Source organism: Nerophis ophidion, linkage group LG09 (genome assembly GCF_033978795.1).
Source record: "Nerophis ophidion isolate RoL-2023_Sa linkage group LG09, RoL_Noph_v1.0, whole genome shotgun sequence".
NCBI lineage: Eukaryota > Metazoa > Chordata > Actinopteri > Syngnathiformes > Syngnathidae > Nerophis > Nerophis ophidion.
Window position 1 is genome coordinate 15,691,807 of NC_084619.1, and position 18,444 is coordinate 15,710,250.

The 18,444-nt window shown below is 39.7% G+C and overlaps 1 protein-coding gene across 4 annotated transcripts in view; it reads left to right on the top strand.

The window, feature by feature from the left end:
- The window catches only part of LOC133559058 (collagen alpha-1(XIX) chain-like), a 325,779-nt gene that overhangs the window by 266,772 nt on the left and 40,563 nt on the right, over positions 1 to 18,444 (top strand). For all 4 annotated transcript variants that reach the window (XM_061910394.1, XM_061910395.1, XM_061910396.1 and 1 more), the window contains 8 exons: positions 1,189 to 1,242; positions 1,320 to 1,373; positions 1,487 to 1,531; positions 4,397 to 4,447; positions 4,610 to 4,654; positions 9,629 to 9,655; positions 10,741 to 10,794; positions 14,853 to 14,897. In XM_061910394.1, coding sequence (XP_061766378.1) covers positions 1,189 to 1,242; positions 1,320 to 1,373; positions 1,487 to 1,531; positions 4,397 to 4,447; positions 4,610 to 4,654; positions 9,629 to 9,655; positions 10,741 to 10,794; positions 14,853 to 14,897 — 375 coding nt within the window. The remainder of the gene's footprint in view (positions 1 to 1,188; positions 1,243 to 1,319; positions 1,374 to 1,486; positions 1,532 to 4,396; positions 4,448 to 4,609; positions 4,655 to 9,628; positions 9,656 to 10,740; positions 10,795 to 14,852; positions 14,898 to 18,444) is intronic.

Here is an 18,444-nt window from a genome sequence, read left to right on the forward strand (position 1 = left end):
TTGTGTTTTTATTATACACCTCTGACAAGTTAACAAAAAAGTATGTTTTGTAAAGAGATATATATATATATATATATATATATATATATATATATATATATATATATATATATATATATGTATATATGTATGTATATATATATATATATATATATATATATATATATATATATATATATATGTATGTATGTATGTATGTATGTATGTATGTATGTACAGGTATATATGTATGTATGTGTGTTGCTTTACATGCAGTCCACTTTCTGCCCTCGGTCAAATTGTTTTAGCCCAATGCAGCCCCCAGGGCAAAAAGTATGGACACCCCTAACATAGGTCAACCTTTTAGGTTAAGAGCTACACAGGCTTGGTTTCAGGTCTCGCTCTGGTAAAAGATGGGTTTCTATGGCTCAATTACACCAAAATACAACAACATTTTTTTTACCATTTTGACAGAAAACTAATTGTGTGGCATAAAATTGCAGACCTTTAAAACTTTTATATTATCCAATATTGCAACTAACATTTTTTTCTTTCCATACAACTTTCTTTGTCAAAATAAAAAATATCCGTATAACCACTATTTTTATTTTTTTTAGTAAACATTTTTTTAGTCTTGTCTATTTTTTATTTTATTTTTTATTTTTTGGGGGAAAAAAAAATTGGGGGCGGGGGCAAAAAAAAGTGTATGTTTTCTCAGTACCTGTATTATGATTTCCGTATCAAATTAATACATACATATTGAAGTGAAAATAAAATTAAACATAAATACCTAAATAACTGTTTGATATCTGATTTTAATGAAAGTTATACATCAAATTGTACATGGTAAAAATATTTTTATAGTAGCATTATAGTTTTTTTTTACAGCATATTACTGTAAATTGAAAACAACAAAAGGCGTCAAAGACAGAGGAGGGTTAACCTCCGTTTGATGCGCTAATGATAAACATCATATAAAGAAATTATAATATTATATGATCCAAACATTATTGATTACACTTGTAATAAGTGTGTTGCAATTACTTCTTTGTAGTCCATCCATCCATCCATTTTCTACCGCTTATTCCCTTTTGGGGTTGCGGTGGGCGCTGGCGCCTATCTCAGCTACAATCGGGCGAAGGCGGGGTACAGTACAAACAAACATTATGTTTTTACATAAGTGATAAATCTTCCTTGTCTGTCCTTTAGGGGTCTGCTGGAGTTCCTGGACTCCCTGGGGTTACAGGTCGCACCGGGGAGCCGGTAAGAAGCACATGAACATAAAGAACTTTCTCCAAGACTTGCTTTTGTGCTAGTCACTGTTCTCTTTTTACTTGCAGGGTCTAATGGGTCGGCCTGGTCCAGTGGGTCAGACAGGAACTAAAGGAGATCAAGTAAAAAAATACATCAGAATACTGTCTAACTGTGGAAATGTCGTGTCTTGTGGTTGGAAAATGTTTGTATTTAATGAGATCTCTTTAAGAATTATTTGGTTTGTAATCTTTAGGGAAACGAAGGGCCTCCTGGACGCCCTGGGCTTCCAGGACCTCCAGTAAGATATCTTTCTTTAAACTTCTCTCCAACAACTTAGTCATGCAAAGTTTTGGTTGGTTGAAAAAAAATATCTAATTAAGGTGGATTTATAAAATTTGTGATATATAATTTTTGAATTAATTTCAGATAGTAGAAAATCAGTTTGTTTGATGTAAAGACCTTATTTCGAGGAGTGTATGGTTATGGATGACTACCATGACAACCAAACATAGCATTATTGACGTAAAGGAAAGACAAAACATAGAAGAGCTGGACAGAACAATGGAAAGGAAGCAAATCCGGGGACTGAACTAAATGTGTTGTATGTAATACCCAACAAACTTATGCCCTCTGCATCCCGTTTAGGGCGCAGAAGCTTAAAATATGTCAGTACTCTGAAAATCCATCAATCAATCAATCAAAGTGTATTTATATAGTCCTTAATCACAAGTGTCTTAAAAGGCTGCACAAGCCACAACGACATCCATTAGACTCCACATTAGGGCAAGAAAAAAACTCAACCCAATGGGATACAATGAGAAACCTTGGAGGGGATCGCTGATGTGGGGACACCCCATGGGCGACAGGTGCAATGGACGTTGAGTGGATCTAGTTAATAGTGTGAGAGTCCAGCAGTCAGTCCATAGTGGGGCCAGCAGGGGATCATCTTGAGTGGAGACAAATCAGCAGCGCCGAGACGTCCCCAACTGATGCATTGAAGAGTGGTCCACTCCAGGTCCCGACTTTGAACAGCTATAGTTGCATCTGTAGTCACCTAATAACCTCTCTAGCAGGAGAGGGGGGCAGAGCAGAAAAGAGACGGCAGATCAACTGGTCCAAAAGGGGGGTCTATCTAAAGGCTAGCGTATAAAAATTAGTTTTAAGATGGGAGTTTGAGAAAGCATCTCTGTTCCCGGCAGGGCATTCCATAGTACTGGAGCCCAAATAGAAAATGCTCCATAGCCCGCAGACTGTTTTAGGGCTCTGGGAATCACTAATAAGGTGGAGTTCTTAGAACGCAGATTCCTTACCGGGACATATGGTACAATACAATCAGCAAGATAGGATGGAGCTAGACTGTTTAGTAGGGGTGTAACGGTACACAAAAATTTCGGTTCGGTATGTACCTCGGTTCAGAGGTCACGGTTCGGTTCATTTTCGGTACAGTAAGAAAAAAACTAAATATAAATTCTTTGATTACTTATTTAACAAATTTGCTAAATCTTACGCTCAAAATTATTTTCTTTGTGGAATATTTGATGTGAAGTAATCGGAAACTTGGATAGATCAATAATTCATAATAACATTGATTTTGATTCAATATTATGTTTTAAACAATGACAGTTTGAAAAAAAAAACACAGCTTTGTTTTATTAGGAAACGTTGCAAGTTTTTCTAAATTAAATTTAGCCTTTAAGATTTTTTATTTCACTTTTGTTTATGTTTTTGTTTATTTTAATAGTTCATTTAGAATGTGCCGTGGGCCTTTAAAACATTAGCTTTGTGCCGCAAATGGCCTCTGGGGCACACTTTTGAAACCCCTGCTATAGATAATAAAAAATCAAATCTGATTAATCAAAGGATTAAACAGTAGAGCCTGGCGACGCATGCGCGTTTATCATAACTCTCTTGCTCTTTCCGTCTCTGCCCCGCCCTCACGAATGTTAACGCTGTGTGCACCACTTATTTTTATTTTTTTTTAAACCCCTTCATAACCCTGAACGTACATTGAACATACATACAACCATAACTTAAAATGCCGGACATTTGAGGCATTTAAGAAACACCACCTGGACAGCCCCGCAAAGAGGACATGTCCCGCGAAAAGAGGAGGTTTGGTCAGTCTATCATAGCCCAGTCGTTGCTAGCATGCCGTGTGTTGTTGTTTTTTTTTGATTGATTGAAACTTTTATTAGTAGATTGCACAGTACAGTAAATATTCCGTACAATTGACCACTAAATGGTAACACCCCAATAAGTTTTTCAACTTGTTTAAGTCGGTGTCCAGGTAAATTAATTCATGGTGCCTCGGTGTGCATTGTTCGGTTCGGTTCACCTCCGAACCGAGCCGAAACCCCCGTACCGAAACAGTTCAATACAAATACACGTACCGTTACACCCCTACTGTTTAGTATTTTATACGTAAGTAGTTAAACTTTAAGAGTAGAGGAAAATGTTTCCAGTTGTTTCCATTAGGGGCAGATGATTCCCTACAGGCGACCGTCAGCGTGCTGTTATTTCTCTCCACTATGAGAGTATTTAGCAGAGCACGGGAGTGAAAAATGACAAACAAGTACAAATACAATGACATTGGGGTAACCCGCACATTGGCATTGAACCATGTTTGCTGCCTGTGAAAGGCCAGTGAGTAAGCGCTTCCAAAGGCAAATCTATAATTCATCAGGCGTCCCCTTGAACCTGCCTTTCCTCCATGTATCCCCACCCCACCTCCCCAAACACACACACACACACACTGGCCTCATAAAGTGCAGTCTGGGAGGACAGGGGATGGCTCAGTGGCCTGAAAAGGGCACGGGCATCCACTTGCCTCTAAATGAGCACCTTGACTCCCTTTCTATTTTAGAAGCTTTCAATTACAGATCTAAAAAACAAAAACAAACAGTGGATATCGGAAATACTCCCCAAGAAACACTTCAATAGTTGTTCTCACTTTCTGAAATAGCACTATAGCTCATGGTTTATGAAGTCTACAGTTCTCACTCACCCCGTCTCATTGTGAAATCGCCAAATGAGCTATTGATCGCCCTTGTGTAGCGTTTAAGGGCTTAGCAGTAAATACCCGCCCGGGGCCTACTGTACTGACTCTTGATGCCTATGAATCTCAGGGAAGAAGGTCTGTGATTTACCGCTGGTTGTCTTTCAGGGTGCACCCTATGTGGAGGGCAATGGGATGAGCGGCCTGTACAAGCTGCAGGTAAAGACTTTAACTCATTGTCGTCGCGATACGGTGATGCATGGAGTGCATTGTGCGGGGCTATCAATCATATTGGCAGAAAGAGTCTGTGCCTGTGGTTAAAAATTCTCTGACCTGTATCGTGGATTAGAAAGCCATTAAGTCCAAATGATGTCTTTTCAGAGTGGTGGAGCTATTTTAGGACCCCCCGGAGCTCCTGGTGCTCCGGTAAGTATAATCAACGTTAACGCCTGCGGCAAATCCTTCAAAGTGCACGGTGGAGAAGCATCAGCAGATAGACATGTTGGTGCTGGAGAGCCGCATAAAATATAACCCTATCAGCCCTCCGGTGTTATCTTTGCTTCTGAGGCCCCTCATATCACACACCGTCACATTCATTGAGGGCCGCTGCTCGGAGGGTGAAGGCTAAGAGGCTTCCAGACTTCCAAACAGGTGCCTCTGACCTGCCCGGGGACACACAAAACATCAACGATTTGCAAATGGAAGCGGAAGTTCAGCTAAAATGACCTGCTTTGAAATTCCCTCTGCCCTGCCTGCTCTTCCTTATCAGGCAGTTTGTAATCTCATCAGGTTTAGGGAGACATCCAATCAAAGGCTCTGCAGTGAGCCTTCAACCATAACTGACACCTGAGGGCGAGCAACCAACAAAATAGGGTCTATGAAACACACTTAAATGTTGGAGCGTCTTCTCCCTATGCCGCCTCCATCAATTGGCCACATATCGAGTAACTTCATCCCTATCACTAGACTCCAGCAAACAACCAAGAATCGTATGCAGACCTTTTTCATAACATTTATTACACACACAGTGCAAACATGATTTACATCAGGAGTCACCAACCTTTTTGAAACCAAGAGCTACTTCTTGGGTACTGATTAACGCGAAGGGCTACCAGTTTGATACACACTTAAATAAATTGCCAAAAATAGCCAATTTGCTCAATTTACCTTTAATAAATAAATCTGTATATATAAAATATGGGTATTTCTGTCCGTCATTCCGTAATTTTTTTCCTTTTACGGAAGGTTTTTTGTAGAGAATAAATGATGAAAAAAACACTTAATTGAACGGTTGAAAAGAGGAGAAAACAGGAAAAAATGAAAAATAAAATTTTGAAACATAGTTTATCTTCAATTTCAACTCTTTAAAATTTCAAAATTCAACCGAAAAAAAAGAGAAAACTGGCTAATTCAAATCGTTTAGAAAAAATTTAAAAAATAATTTATGGAACATCATTAGTGATTTTGCACCTGGGGATAGGTTAATTGGCAACACTAAAAAATTGGCCCTACTGTGTGAATGTGAGTGTGAATGTTGTCTGTCTATCTGTGTTGGCCCTGCGATGAGGTGGCGACTAGTCCAGTGTGTACCCTGCCTTCCGCCCGATTGTAGCTGAGATAGGCGCCAGCGCCCCCCGCGACCCCGAAAGGGAATAAGCGGTAGGAAATGGATGGATGGATGGATTAGTGATTTTTCCTGATTAACATTTATTTTAGAATTTTGATGACATGTTTTAAATAGGTTAAAATCCGCTCTGCACTTTGTTAGAATATATAACAAATTGGACCAAGCTATATTTCTAACAAAGACAAATCATTATTTCTTCTAGATTTTCCTGAGCGAAAATTGTAAAAGAAATTCAAAGACTTTGATATACGATTTTAATTTGATTCTACAGATTTTCTGGATTAGCCAGAATAATTTTTTGGAATTTTAATCATAATAAATTTGAAGAAATATTTCACAAATATTCTCCGTCAAAAAAAACAGAAGCTAAAATCAAGAATTAAATTAAAATGTATTTATTATTCTTTACAATAAAAAAATAGATTTAATTGAACATTGATTTAAATTGTCAAGAAAGAAGAGGAAGGAATTCAAAGGTCAAAAAATATATACATATATATGTCTTGATTGGATTATCCAGAGAATAGTGCTCGATACCGTGGTAGAGCGCTATATGTATGTGTGGGGAAAATCACAAGACTACTTCCACTAGTATAACAACGTTATTGGAGTCTTGAGAATTTACCAATACTGATATTGATTTAATATGATATCAGCACAAATCATAAACTCTGTTAGTATGTATTTTATATTATATATACAGTACAGGCCAAAAGTTTGGACACACCTCATTCAATGTGTTTTCTTTAGTTTCATGACTATTTACATTGTAGATTGCCACTGAAGGCATCACAACTATGAATGCATGTGGAGTTGTGCACTCAACATAAAAAGGTGAAATAACTGTGTAGAAGTCGCTGTCTTGCTGTTCCACAGATGCACGTCAAAGTAGCCAAGCACAGAGTTTTCAAAAGGTTTAATGTGTTTCAACACCACCATCAAAATAATTTGCTTTCTTTTTGGACTTTCCAGTCTCTCTCCCTCCTTCCTCCTCCTCCTGCACCCAGCCGCTCACTGTTAAAGACAAAAGATGATTAGTTTAACACGTACCACCTGTGCAATCTAATCATCTGCCAGCTGTGTCTCTCCGTCAGCACATGCCACGCCCCCGCCGATGGCGCTCTGTTTCAGCCCCATGGCCAGAGGCGTTGACCTATACTCCTGTGGCGCCTGATCACAATCCCTTTCCATAAACTGAAAACATGTTTTATATTTCATCCATCCATTTATCCATCCATCTTCTTCCGCTTATCTGAGGTCGGGTCGCGGGGGCAACAGCCTAAGCAGGGAAACCCAGACTTCCCTCTCCCCAGCCACTTCGCCCAGCTCTTCCCGGGGGATCCCAAGGCATTCCCAGGCCAGCCGGGAGACATAGTCTTCCCAACGTGTCCTGGGTCTTCCCCGTGGCCTCCTACCGGTTGGACGTGCCCTAAACACCTCCCTCGGGAGGCGTTCGGGTGGCATCCTGACCAGATGCCCGAACCACCTCATCTGGCTCCTCTCGATGTGAAGGAGCAGCGGCTTTAATTTGAGTTCCTCCCGGATGGCAGAGCTTCTCACCCTATCTGTAAGGGAGAGCCCCGCCACATGGCGGAGGAAACTCATTTCGGCCGCTTGTACCCGTGATCTTTTCCTTTCGGTCATGACCCAAAGCTCATGACCATAGGTGAGGATGGGAACGTAGATCGACCGGTAAATTGAGAGCTTTATATTTTAGTTTCTTCAAAATAGCCACCCTTTGCTCAGATTACTTTTTTGCACACTCCTGGCATTCTCTCGATGAGCTTCCAGGGGTAGTCACCTGAAAGGGTTTTCACTTCACATGTGTCATATTTTGATGCCTTCAGTGACAATCTACAATGTTAATAGTCATGAAAATAAAAAAAACGCATTGAAATGAGAAAGTGTGTTCAAACTTCCGGCCTGTACTGTATTTGTATATATACACTGTAAACACTTTGTTTAAATGATCATGCTTAAAAATGCTTTATCATGTCATTGCAAATGTATCGTTTTAACCGGTGTGGTAATTGGAAGCAGGCTATAATTTCACTTTAAAAAAATTATAAAAGTCTTTGTAGACAACAAGTTATTTTGTTTAACTTGGACAATGCATGAAAAAGTCCAAAGGAAAACATACTGTCGCTCTTTTTGACGTAGTAAGTTTATTGAGCAACACACAGTAGCAAGTAAGGAGCTACTCAGCCAGCATTAACACACCTGTGATGAGTTGATTGTAAGCAACATCACAACAACTATGTCACACGCGTTTGTTTTACACCAACAGCTGAGTAGCAGATCTGTCATTTTAAAGGCCTACTGAAACCCACTACTACCCACCACGCAGTCTGATAGTTTATACATCAATGATGAAATATTAACATTGCAACACATGCCAATATGGCCTTTTTAGTTTACTAAATTGCAATTTTAAATTTCCCGCGGAGTTTCTTGTTGAAAACGTCGCGGAATGATGACTCATGCGCGTGACATCACGGACTGTCAGGAAATATTAGCGCAGCACCATTTGCGGCTAAAAGTCGTCTCTTTTCATCGCGCAATTAAACAGTATTCTGGACATCTGCGTTGCTGAATCTTTTGCAATTTGTTCAATTAATAATGGAGAAGTCAAAGTAGAAAGATGGAGTTGGGAAGCTTTAGCCTTTAGCCACACAAACACACGGTGATTCCTTGTTTAAAATTCCCCGAGGTGAAGCTCTACTATTTATCAATGCGGTCAAGCGAACATGGTTCCAGACCACTTGTCAACCGGCAGGTTTTGGTGAGAAAATTGTGTTAAAAAGTTTGCGCCGTCCTTGTATCTGCCGTGACTTCCCTCAGACACTGGCCTCAAGACACCCGTGGACACACCCCTCCGACTATCAGCTACTATTTAATCTCACTAAAACACTAGCAACACAACAGAAAAAAAGGGATTTCCCAGAATTATCCTAGTAAATGTGTCTAAAAACATCTGAATCCGTCCCAATGCAATCGTCTTTTTTTTTTAACTTTATTTATTTTATTTTTTATCTAGTCCTTCGCTATCAATATCATCATCCATAAATCTTTCATCCTCGCTCAAATTAATGGGGAAATTGTCGTTTTCTCGGTCCGAATAGCTCTTTCTGCTGGAGGCTCCCATTATAAACAATGTGAGGACGTGAAGAGCCCTCACCGTCATCGTCTTCGACTTCAAGTAAAGGCAAGGCTTTTTTATCAGCACCAAAAGTTGCAAACTTTATCTTCGATGTTCTCTACTAAATCCTTTCAGCAAAAATATGGCAATATCGCGAAATCATCAAGTATGACACATAGAATGGACCTGCTATCCCCATTTAAATAAGAAAATCTCATTTCAGTAGGCCTTTAAAGTGCAGGCAGAGGTAGAAAGAGTTGCTGGATGATGACCACTCATGATACTGCCTCCTTGTAGAGTTTATAGAAAATACATATGTCTGAAGGTTGCCTACAGCCACAACGCCAGTATATTTAGATTTTGCTTCAATTAGATTCTCCAGTGGTTATGTGCTTTTGTACCCAGCAACAATTAGAGACTTAGCGGTTATACAGATACGAAGTCGAGAAATTACTAGAATTGATAAAATGTTGATGTATACAATATGCTTCATTTATAATGTAACATTAGTACTACTGTATGTATGCACACCACACATTTCACAGCTGCAGCATGCCATTCCAGACTATATTTCGGATTTTTGCAGGGGCAATTCTCACATTAATCTTTCCTTTTTTTATTTTTTTATTTCAAGGGACCCAAAGGAGATGAAGGACTTGCAGTGAGTTTAAGCTTTTTTTTTCCCTATGAAATATCTATTGTTGAGTTGTTTTCCTCCCACAAAATACTGAAGTCAGTTTATTTTTATCAATGCGTGTAACTGTCCACTATAAAACCAACACACCCAGAGGCCAAGCAGGGCTGAACTTTAGCACACACACACACACACACACACAAAATGCTCATGTCTCGTGCAAATATGAAATAGTAGAACCATATTTTCTGGCCAGTAGGAAGCCATGAATCTTCTCCGCTCTTCAAATGCTCACCCGCCCAACCAACCCGTGATGCCTACAAACAATACACACACACACACACAGACACACACGTGGAAACAAGTCAATGCTTCGACCATCGACTGGAATTCTTTATCTTCACCAGGCCAATTTTCGATATATTGTTTTGTTGCGGGGTGATTTTTCACCAAGATGTTAATTTGACATTTTAATAAATTGTGTGAGCAGCTCCAGCGTACTGTGGGGGAATTGCCTCAATCTGTCTCACAGCTGATCCCACCCTGGCTTCTCCGGTCTCCCCGTAACCGCGTACCCTTATTCGTGACAATCTACATGTGTGACAATTACGTGCGCCATCCATCTATGTCAGTGCCCGGTGCCCCTCTTTTCCATGTAATGGCGTTTTTTTTTCATGGCAGCTTGACCAAAATGAGCTCACTGGTGGCCATTTCTTGTTCATGCACAAAGCAAGCCTGATTGGGCGGCTCTTCTTCCATCTCATCGCGTGACGGCACATGTCATTGATCATGTAATATCATGCAGTGAGCCTGAAGTATCGTCCCCTCAGGATCATCTTTATATTGACGCGTGATGACATGTATTAATGCCCCGCTGAGTGTGTAGAGTGCAGAGATCGAAACGTGTGATGTCTTGTTTCGTGCAGACTTTAATATACGAGTGATGTTCTAACTATGACTGACAGCCATAAAGTAACAGCTTCCAAGACCTCATCACCTGACTTTAAGACACAGTGAGACACAAATTGCAAAGGGCCAATATTAGTCTTCACCAAAAGTGTTGTTGTTTTTTTGTCTTTACGCAGTAGATTGTGTGTTTTCTTCACTTGTAGGGGGATCCGGGGCCTATGGGATTACCTGGGCTTGAAGGACTACCTGGTGCTAAGGTAAGCAAAGCAACATAAGTCTTTTATTGAATTAAAAATCACTGCTCTGTAATAAATGTAAGACATATACAATATAGAGTAGGAAGCGTATTCATATGGCATCATTCGACATAATTTACCTGACACATGAAACGCGGAAAACTGGGGAGGGGGATGCCCTATCCACTTTAGCCGACAGATGGTTGTAGAGCAGTGGTTCTTAACCTTGTTGGAGGTACTGAACCCCACCAGTTTCATATGCGCATCCACCGAACCCTTCTAAAAGTGAAAAATAAAATGTTTTTCAAATTCAAGACATAATTATATGATCTTTTACTGGTGCACAACCGTGCATGAACATCACCTCGTTCAAAGAACAAAACCAACACAGTGCATGGACTCGTAACAGATTACACACCTGCAAATCAGTTTGGGCTCTGCTGTTGCCTTGTCCCTAATATGCCGATAGGGAGAAGTTTTTATGTACACGATGAGTCGGGTGTGTCTTGAGTGGAGGCTCCACCGAACCCCTGAGGCCGACTCACCGAACCCCTAGGGTTCGATCGAACTCTGGTTAAGAACCACTGTTGTAGAGTGTTGTGTTGCGATCCGCTGCTCGGATCTTCACAGATTGTTGTTTGTTTCCATTTTTTTATCACTCTCCGTCTGACTCCTTAGTTCCTGTTTAGTCTGTCACCATGGTTACATATTATTTTCACCTGCCTTATTTAAGCTCGCCCCTTTTCGTTCTTCATTCTGGGTTCCTAATTTGCCTTCGTGCATCAATGACGACTGATTTATATGAATATTCTCTCTAGCTTACACGCTACGCTGTTATTTATTCTTAGCTCTCATGCTAAATGTTTTGTTTTCCCTTTTCATGCCAAGTTTAGTGTTTATGTTTGTATTCCTAGCTATCATGCTAGCACCATTTGTTTGCCTTCCTGCTTAGCACCAGTATTTTTGTTCCTTAGCTCCTTTTATTAGTTAAATAAATACTTTATTTCTTACCTTTGCTGTGTTCTTGCCGACACATCCTTGGAGGAACGAACCTGGCATCGCTATGCCAACCAGAAGTTACATGTTGAATATCGTAAATTCCGACTTTGACCGCAGCGTCAGTTGCTATGTAAAGTGGCGCTTTCCCTCATTTTCAGGAGACTGCATTGCAAAATGATTAACAAATGGAGCATTTCAGTAGTGTGTATAAGACTGTTTCAGTAGTGTGTGTGAGAGAAAAACATTTCAGTTATATATGTGAGAGCATTTCAGTAGTGTGTATAAGAGTGTTTCAGTAGTGTGTATAAGAGTGTTTTAGTAGTGTGTGTGTGAGAGAAAAACATTTCAGTTGTTTATATGAGAGCATTTCAGTAGTGTATGTAAGAGGTAATTCTGAATAATGTCCCTAACGGCCCCTCATACAAAACCATCAATCCATCCATTGTCGGGACAACCCCCGCTCAAGGTAACAGGGGGTGCTGGTGCCTATCCCAGCTGCAATCGGGGCAGAAGGCAGGGTACACCCTGGACAAGTCGCCACCTCATCGCAGGGCCAACACAGACAACATCCACACTCACATTCACACATCAGGGTCAATTTAATGTTGCCAATCAGCCTATCCCCAGCCAAATCAGCGTGATTTAAAAACAGTGTACTGAATTTTACACAAAAAGTCAGGCTTCTGTCTACAGGGTCCAACAGTCAGAAAGATGAAAATGAAGGTCAGATACTGTAGATACCAATACATAAATAATAAATGTCAGCATTTATCTAACATTGACAACACAAACACATCAGATTTAGTCCCGTAGCTAAAGGTTATCATCCGCTGATTGATTAGCGGGATTTTGTTTTATTTTTATATTAATCGCATGCATTAACTTGTCAAATTTGACAGCCTTAAAAAAATTAACAGTTGCAAATATTGCCTAGGTGATATCTCTCAAGACAACATCTTACCAACTGTCGCCATCATTTTCAGACCATTTTCAGACAAAGATCTCCATTTACCATAAAAATCTACTTTGACAATTTCCGTCCACCAATGTATGCATGATTTTGAGCTTGACTTCAAGGTCCAGTTAGTGCAGCTTTTTTTAAGCAAAGTTCAATCCACATTTCCATGCTCGGTTACTGTAGCAACAAAAGTCTAACATGTGATGCCTGAAGGTAGAAAGCTACTAGACATTGGACTTGGGGTGTAACGGTTTCAGAAAAATTTTGGTACGGCACGTACCTCGGTTTAGAGGTCACGGTTGGGTTAATTTTCGGTACAGTAAGAAAACAACAAAATATAATTTTTTTGGTTATTTATTTACCAAATATGTAAACAATGGCATAACATACATACGCACAGGGTCCATTGCTAGGGTTAATGTGGTCAACATTAACATTTTTTATTCTTATTGTAATATTTCTCTATTTTGTTTCCATTTAAACCCCCATTATTTACTTTTTTCTCAACTCTGTACACTGCTGCTGGAATTTTAATTTTCGTGAAGGAACTTTCCTGAAGGAATCAATAAAGTACTATCTATGTATCTATATATAAAATAAAAACTAAATAAGATAAGGCTCAGAATTGCTTTTCAACAAAACCTTTCCACATATAAAGTGCTTTTTTTGATTTATTGATTGAGACTTTTATTAGTACATTGCACAGTACAGTACATATTCCGTACAATTGACCACATAATTGTAACACCCCAATAAGTTTTTCAACTTGTGTAAGTCGGGGTCCACGTTAATCAACATTAAACTGCCCCCAGTTGTTGCTAGATTAAATAAAATTACAAAGCTTTTCTTCTACATATAAAAAGTGCAACATTAAACAATTTCAAGTCAACTCAGCCTCAGATTAACTTTTCTCCCCCACCCCCCAGCCTGGCTAACTTGGTAGAAAGAGGAAATATGGGCTTATTGTTCTTCCACCATAGAAGTGGGTCAAAATTTAGTTTTAATGCAATACAGCAACCCCCGCGAACCCGAATCGGACAAGCGGTAAAAAATGGATGGATGGATGGTCTTAAATGTGCTGCTATAAAAACATTTGTTATTGCTTTAGCCCTGCCTGGCTGGCCGAGGAGAGGCTGCCTGAATGCGGTGTTTGCACCACGCTCCTCTTTCTCTTCCTTAAAGCGAGTTTGACTTGGGGGTGGTGCCGCTTTAAAGGGGTTAGCATGTTTGACGTGTTGGCAGAAGCATACCCTACTGCTGCTGGACAATGTCGGCAAACCTCCGTCCTCCATTGTTGTATCGCACCGCGAAGCCGAAGTGTTCCCAAAGGGGCAGTAGGGTCTTCCAGCTCTGGCTTTTGCATGTTGTCCTAGCCCGGTCGCTGCTAGCCTGCCGTGTTTTGTGCATTTTTTACACAACGTTCGGTGCGCTACCTAATATGACCACGTGGAAACCCGTTCGGTACACCTCCGAACCGAACCAAAACCCCCGTACCGAAACAGTTCAATACAAATACACGTACCGTTACACCCCTACATTGGACAGATGATAACTACTTGGTAAACAGCAATATAAAATGGTGGTCTTGTCTTTTCCTCACTGCTTAGTAGTTAACATATGTCCAATATTGTTATATCTATTGGAGTTATTGCAATTTACAACTGTGGCGACCACAGGGGCAGGCTATCGCCAAAGTGTTTTGGGATGATCAATGGTACCTATCGGCAGAAATCTTGTATTAGTCGTAATTATTGTCAAGTCCACATCATGGACATTAGATTTTCCAGCTTCATCGTCATAGAAGTTCTTTCATCAGGCTCATTATTTTGCTCATTGTGTTGGTTGAGAGTGTCTGAGTATGGCGATGAGGTGGAACATATTACTTAGGGTTTTATCCTGAAAAAACACGTCCTTAAGGAGAATGCTGTCAAAGGAGCAAATGGTAGGTGTGAGGGGTTTTGCTCATCTATTTTTGGGATCATGAACAGAAATGATTGTCGCTTTCAAGTGCCTCAATGTTCTTGGCCATGAGAAATGAATGCATCTCCATTTCTTAACTTGACGATGTACTGAATACATTTTGTGTGTAGAGTGGCTGACTTTTTTTCAATGTTTCTTGCAGGGTGATGTCGGTCTGCCTGGTCCACCTGGAACATCAGGTCCTCTGGTAAGTTGTTCAGTTATTATGGTAACAAATATGACACTGCTGTACAGTACAGGTACATCAGAGTAGGGTTGTCAAAACGTTTTCCACTGAGGACACCGCATTAAAAAAGAAAAAATTGGAAGGGCTATTTTGATATATTTCATTTTCAATGGCAATACAATATAGAGATTGTTTTCTAAGGACCAAAAAAAACACATACATGTCAGCTTGGTGTTTTTATTAGAGGTGTGTGATTATTATTGGACAGATAATAATTAAAGTTAAAGTACCCGTGATTGTCACACACACACTAGGTGTGGTGAAATTATTCTCTGCATTTGACCCATCGCCCTTGATCACCCCCCGGAAGGTGAGGGGGCGCCGCCACCGGGAATCATTTTTAGTGATCTAACCCCCAATTTCAACCCTTGATGCTGAGTGTCAAGCAGGGAGGTAATGGGTCCCATTTTTATAGTCTTTGGTATGACTAGGCCGGGGTTTGAACTCACGACCTACCGACTGTGTCGATGTGAGAAATTATGACGTCGAACAGATAAATCCGAAAGCTCAGAAAACCAATGTATTTTTTTAGTTTAAACTCACGATCACACATCGCTGCTGTAGTTGACCCCAACATGCAGAAACAGGAGATGACGTGCAGGTAAGAATGTATTTAATTCCCAAAACGCAAAGGGAGTACAGCAGGGAAGTGCACCGGAACCACAGGGAACAGGTCATAGGTCAAGCAAAAACAACTACTGACCGTGAATGGTCAACAAATCAATAATCCAGCCGTGTTTGAAGGGTGGGGCTGTTATGGAAAGACGCTCGATTGGCAACCCAGAACTGGTGGGCCCAGATTGCCAACAATACAAATGTACAAAATAGGGTCAGGCCAGACATAACAGGTTTTTGATTGATTGATTGACTGATTGATCGATTGATTGAAATTTTATTAGTAGATTGCACAGTACAGTACATATTCCGTACGACTGGCCACTAAATGGTAACATCTGAATAAGTTAATTAACTTGTTTAAGTCGAGGTCCACGTTAATCAATTCATGGTATATGAATGAAAGGTCCTGACCAAAAACGATCTATTGAGGTGAGATTACCCAAACTGTGCTTTAGGTGTGTTTTCGTGAGCAAATCAAGCCCTCCTTTTTCTTTTCTTGTATCCATAAATTTTATTTATGGCTTTTTAATGCCACTTAAAAGAAATGTAATGCCCAGGTCTGACCGCTGTTATACATAGTCAAACCTTACAATTGTCGGTATACACAGAATTGGAAGCGTTTGACAATGATCATCTTGAATGGTTGAAAAGTTTACATTAGTGAAGTGAATTATATTTATATAACACTTTTTCTCTAGTGACTCAAAGCGCTTTACATAGTGAAACCCAATATCTAATTTTTACATTTAAACCAGTGTGGGTGGCACTGGGAGCAGGTGGTTAAAGTGTCTTGCCCAAGGACACAACGGCAGTGACTAGGATGGCGGAAGCAGGAATCGAACCTGTAACTCTCAAGTTGCTGGCACGGCCGCTCTACCAACCGAGCTATACCGCCCCACTGTTATTATCTGATGAACTAGTTTCAGCAGAGATTTTTCTTGTATATATTTATTTTTCTGTGGAAGCATCCGCCGTTCTGACTATGTGCACGGCCGTAGACAAGAGCCAATTAAAAGGTTCCGCTTGTCAATCATCACACTGTACCTTAAATCAAAAATTATTAAAGGGGAACTGCAGTTAAGTCCTCTAAATAAGCATTTGATTCTCAATTAGTTGATCAATATACTATAGAGGAGTATTATTTTTTTAATGGTATCTCTTCAAAACATGCTGTAAAATTGCATATTCTCTGAAATTATGACTTATGATAGCCACAAACTAAAGGTTACGTTTTTTTAACCAGAATACCATTAGAAAAAAATTAAAAAAACATGTTTTATGGAATAATACATGAACATCATACTAGGATTGCAAATGATGCATGTGTTTGGAAATGGATGATTGATTTAAACATTTTAGAAAAATACATGTTATGGCATGATATTTAGAAAAATGCCAATAAGATACATTAAAAATAAACTGAGTCAATTAAACATCTTGAACAGATTGTATTTTACACCCTCTCAGTTTTTTGATTGATTGATTGATTGAAACTTTTATTAGTAGATTGCACAGTACAGTACATATTCAGTACAATTGACCACTAAATGGTAACACCCGAATAAGTTTTTCAACTTGTTTAAGTCGGGGTCCACGTTAATCAATTCATGGTACAAATATACACTATCAGCATACAGTGGGGCAAAAAAGTATTTAGTCAGCCACGGATTGTGCAAGTTCTCCCACTTAAAATGATGACAGAGGTCTGTAATTTTCATCATGGGTACACTTCAACTGTGAGAGACAGAATGTGAAAAAAAATCCAGGAATTCACATTGTAGGAATTTTAAAGAATTTATTTGTAAATTATGGTGGAAAATAAGTATTTGGTCAACCATTCAAAGCTCTCACTGATGGAAGGAGGTTTTGGCTCAAAATCTCACGATACATGGCCCCATTCATTCTTTCCTTAACACGGATCAATCGTCCTGTCCCCTTAGCAGAAAAACAGCCCCAAAGCATGATGTTTCCACTCCCATGCTTCACAGTAGGTATGGTGTTCTTGGGATGCAACTCAGTATTCTTCTTCCTCCAAACACAACGAGTTGAGTTTATACTAAAAAGTTCTATTTTGGTTTCATCTGACCACATGAAATTCTCCCAATCCTCTGCTGTATCATTTTGGTATCAACTCAACTTGTCGTTTTTGGAGGAAGAAGAATACAGAGTTGCATCCCAAGAACACCACACCTACTGTGAAGCATGGTGGTGGAAACATCATGCTTTGGGGCTGTTTTTCTGCTAAGGGGACAGGACGATTGATCCGTGTTAAGGAAAGAATGAATGGGGCCATGTATCGTGAGATTTTGAGCCAAAACCTCCTTCCATCAGTGAGAGCTTTGAATGGTTGACCAAATACTTATTTTCCACCATAATTTACAAATTAATTCTTTAAAATTCCTACAACGTGAATTCCTGGATTTTTTTTCACATTCTGTCTCACAGTTGAAGTGTACCTATGATGAAAATTACAGACATCTGTCATCATTTGAAGTGGGAGAACTTGCACAATCGGTGGCTGACTAAATACTTTTTTGCCCCATTGTAATACAGTCATCACATAGGTTGATCTTCAGAGTATGTACATTGAATTATTTACATTATTTACAATCTGGGGTGTGGGATGAGGAGTTTTTGGTTGATATCAGCACTTCTGTCGTCAACAATTCCATCATCTGAGAAATGGACATATTATCTTTAATGCGCTTTTTATATGAAATAGATTAAAAAAAAAGACCATTCTTCGACAGAGTGCCTTATAATCCGGTGTGCCCTATGGTCGGGAAAATACGGTACTTACAATTCATTCTGGCCCCCTGATTTTCCTTTATATCTTTGTACTTTTTTGTCCATATGGATATGAAATGGTCTTAAATTATATTCATTATGG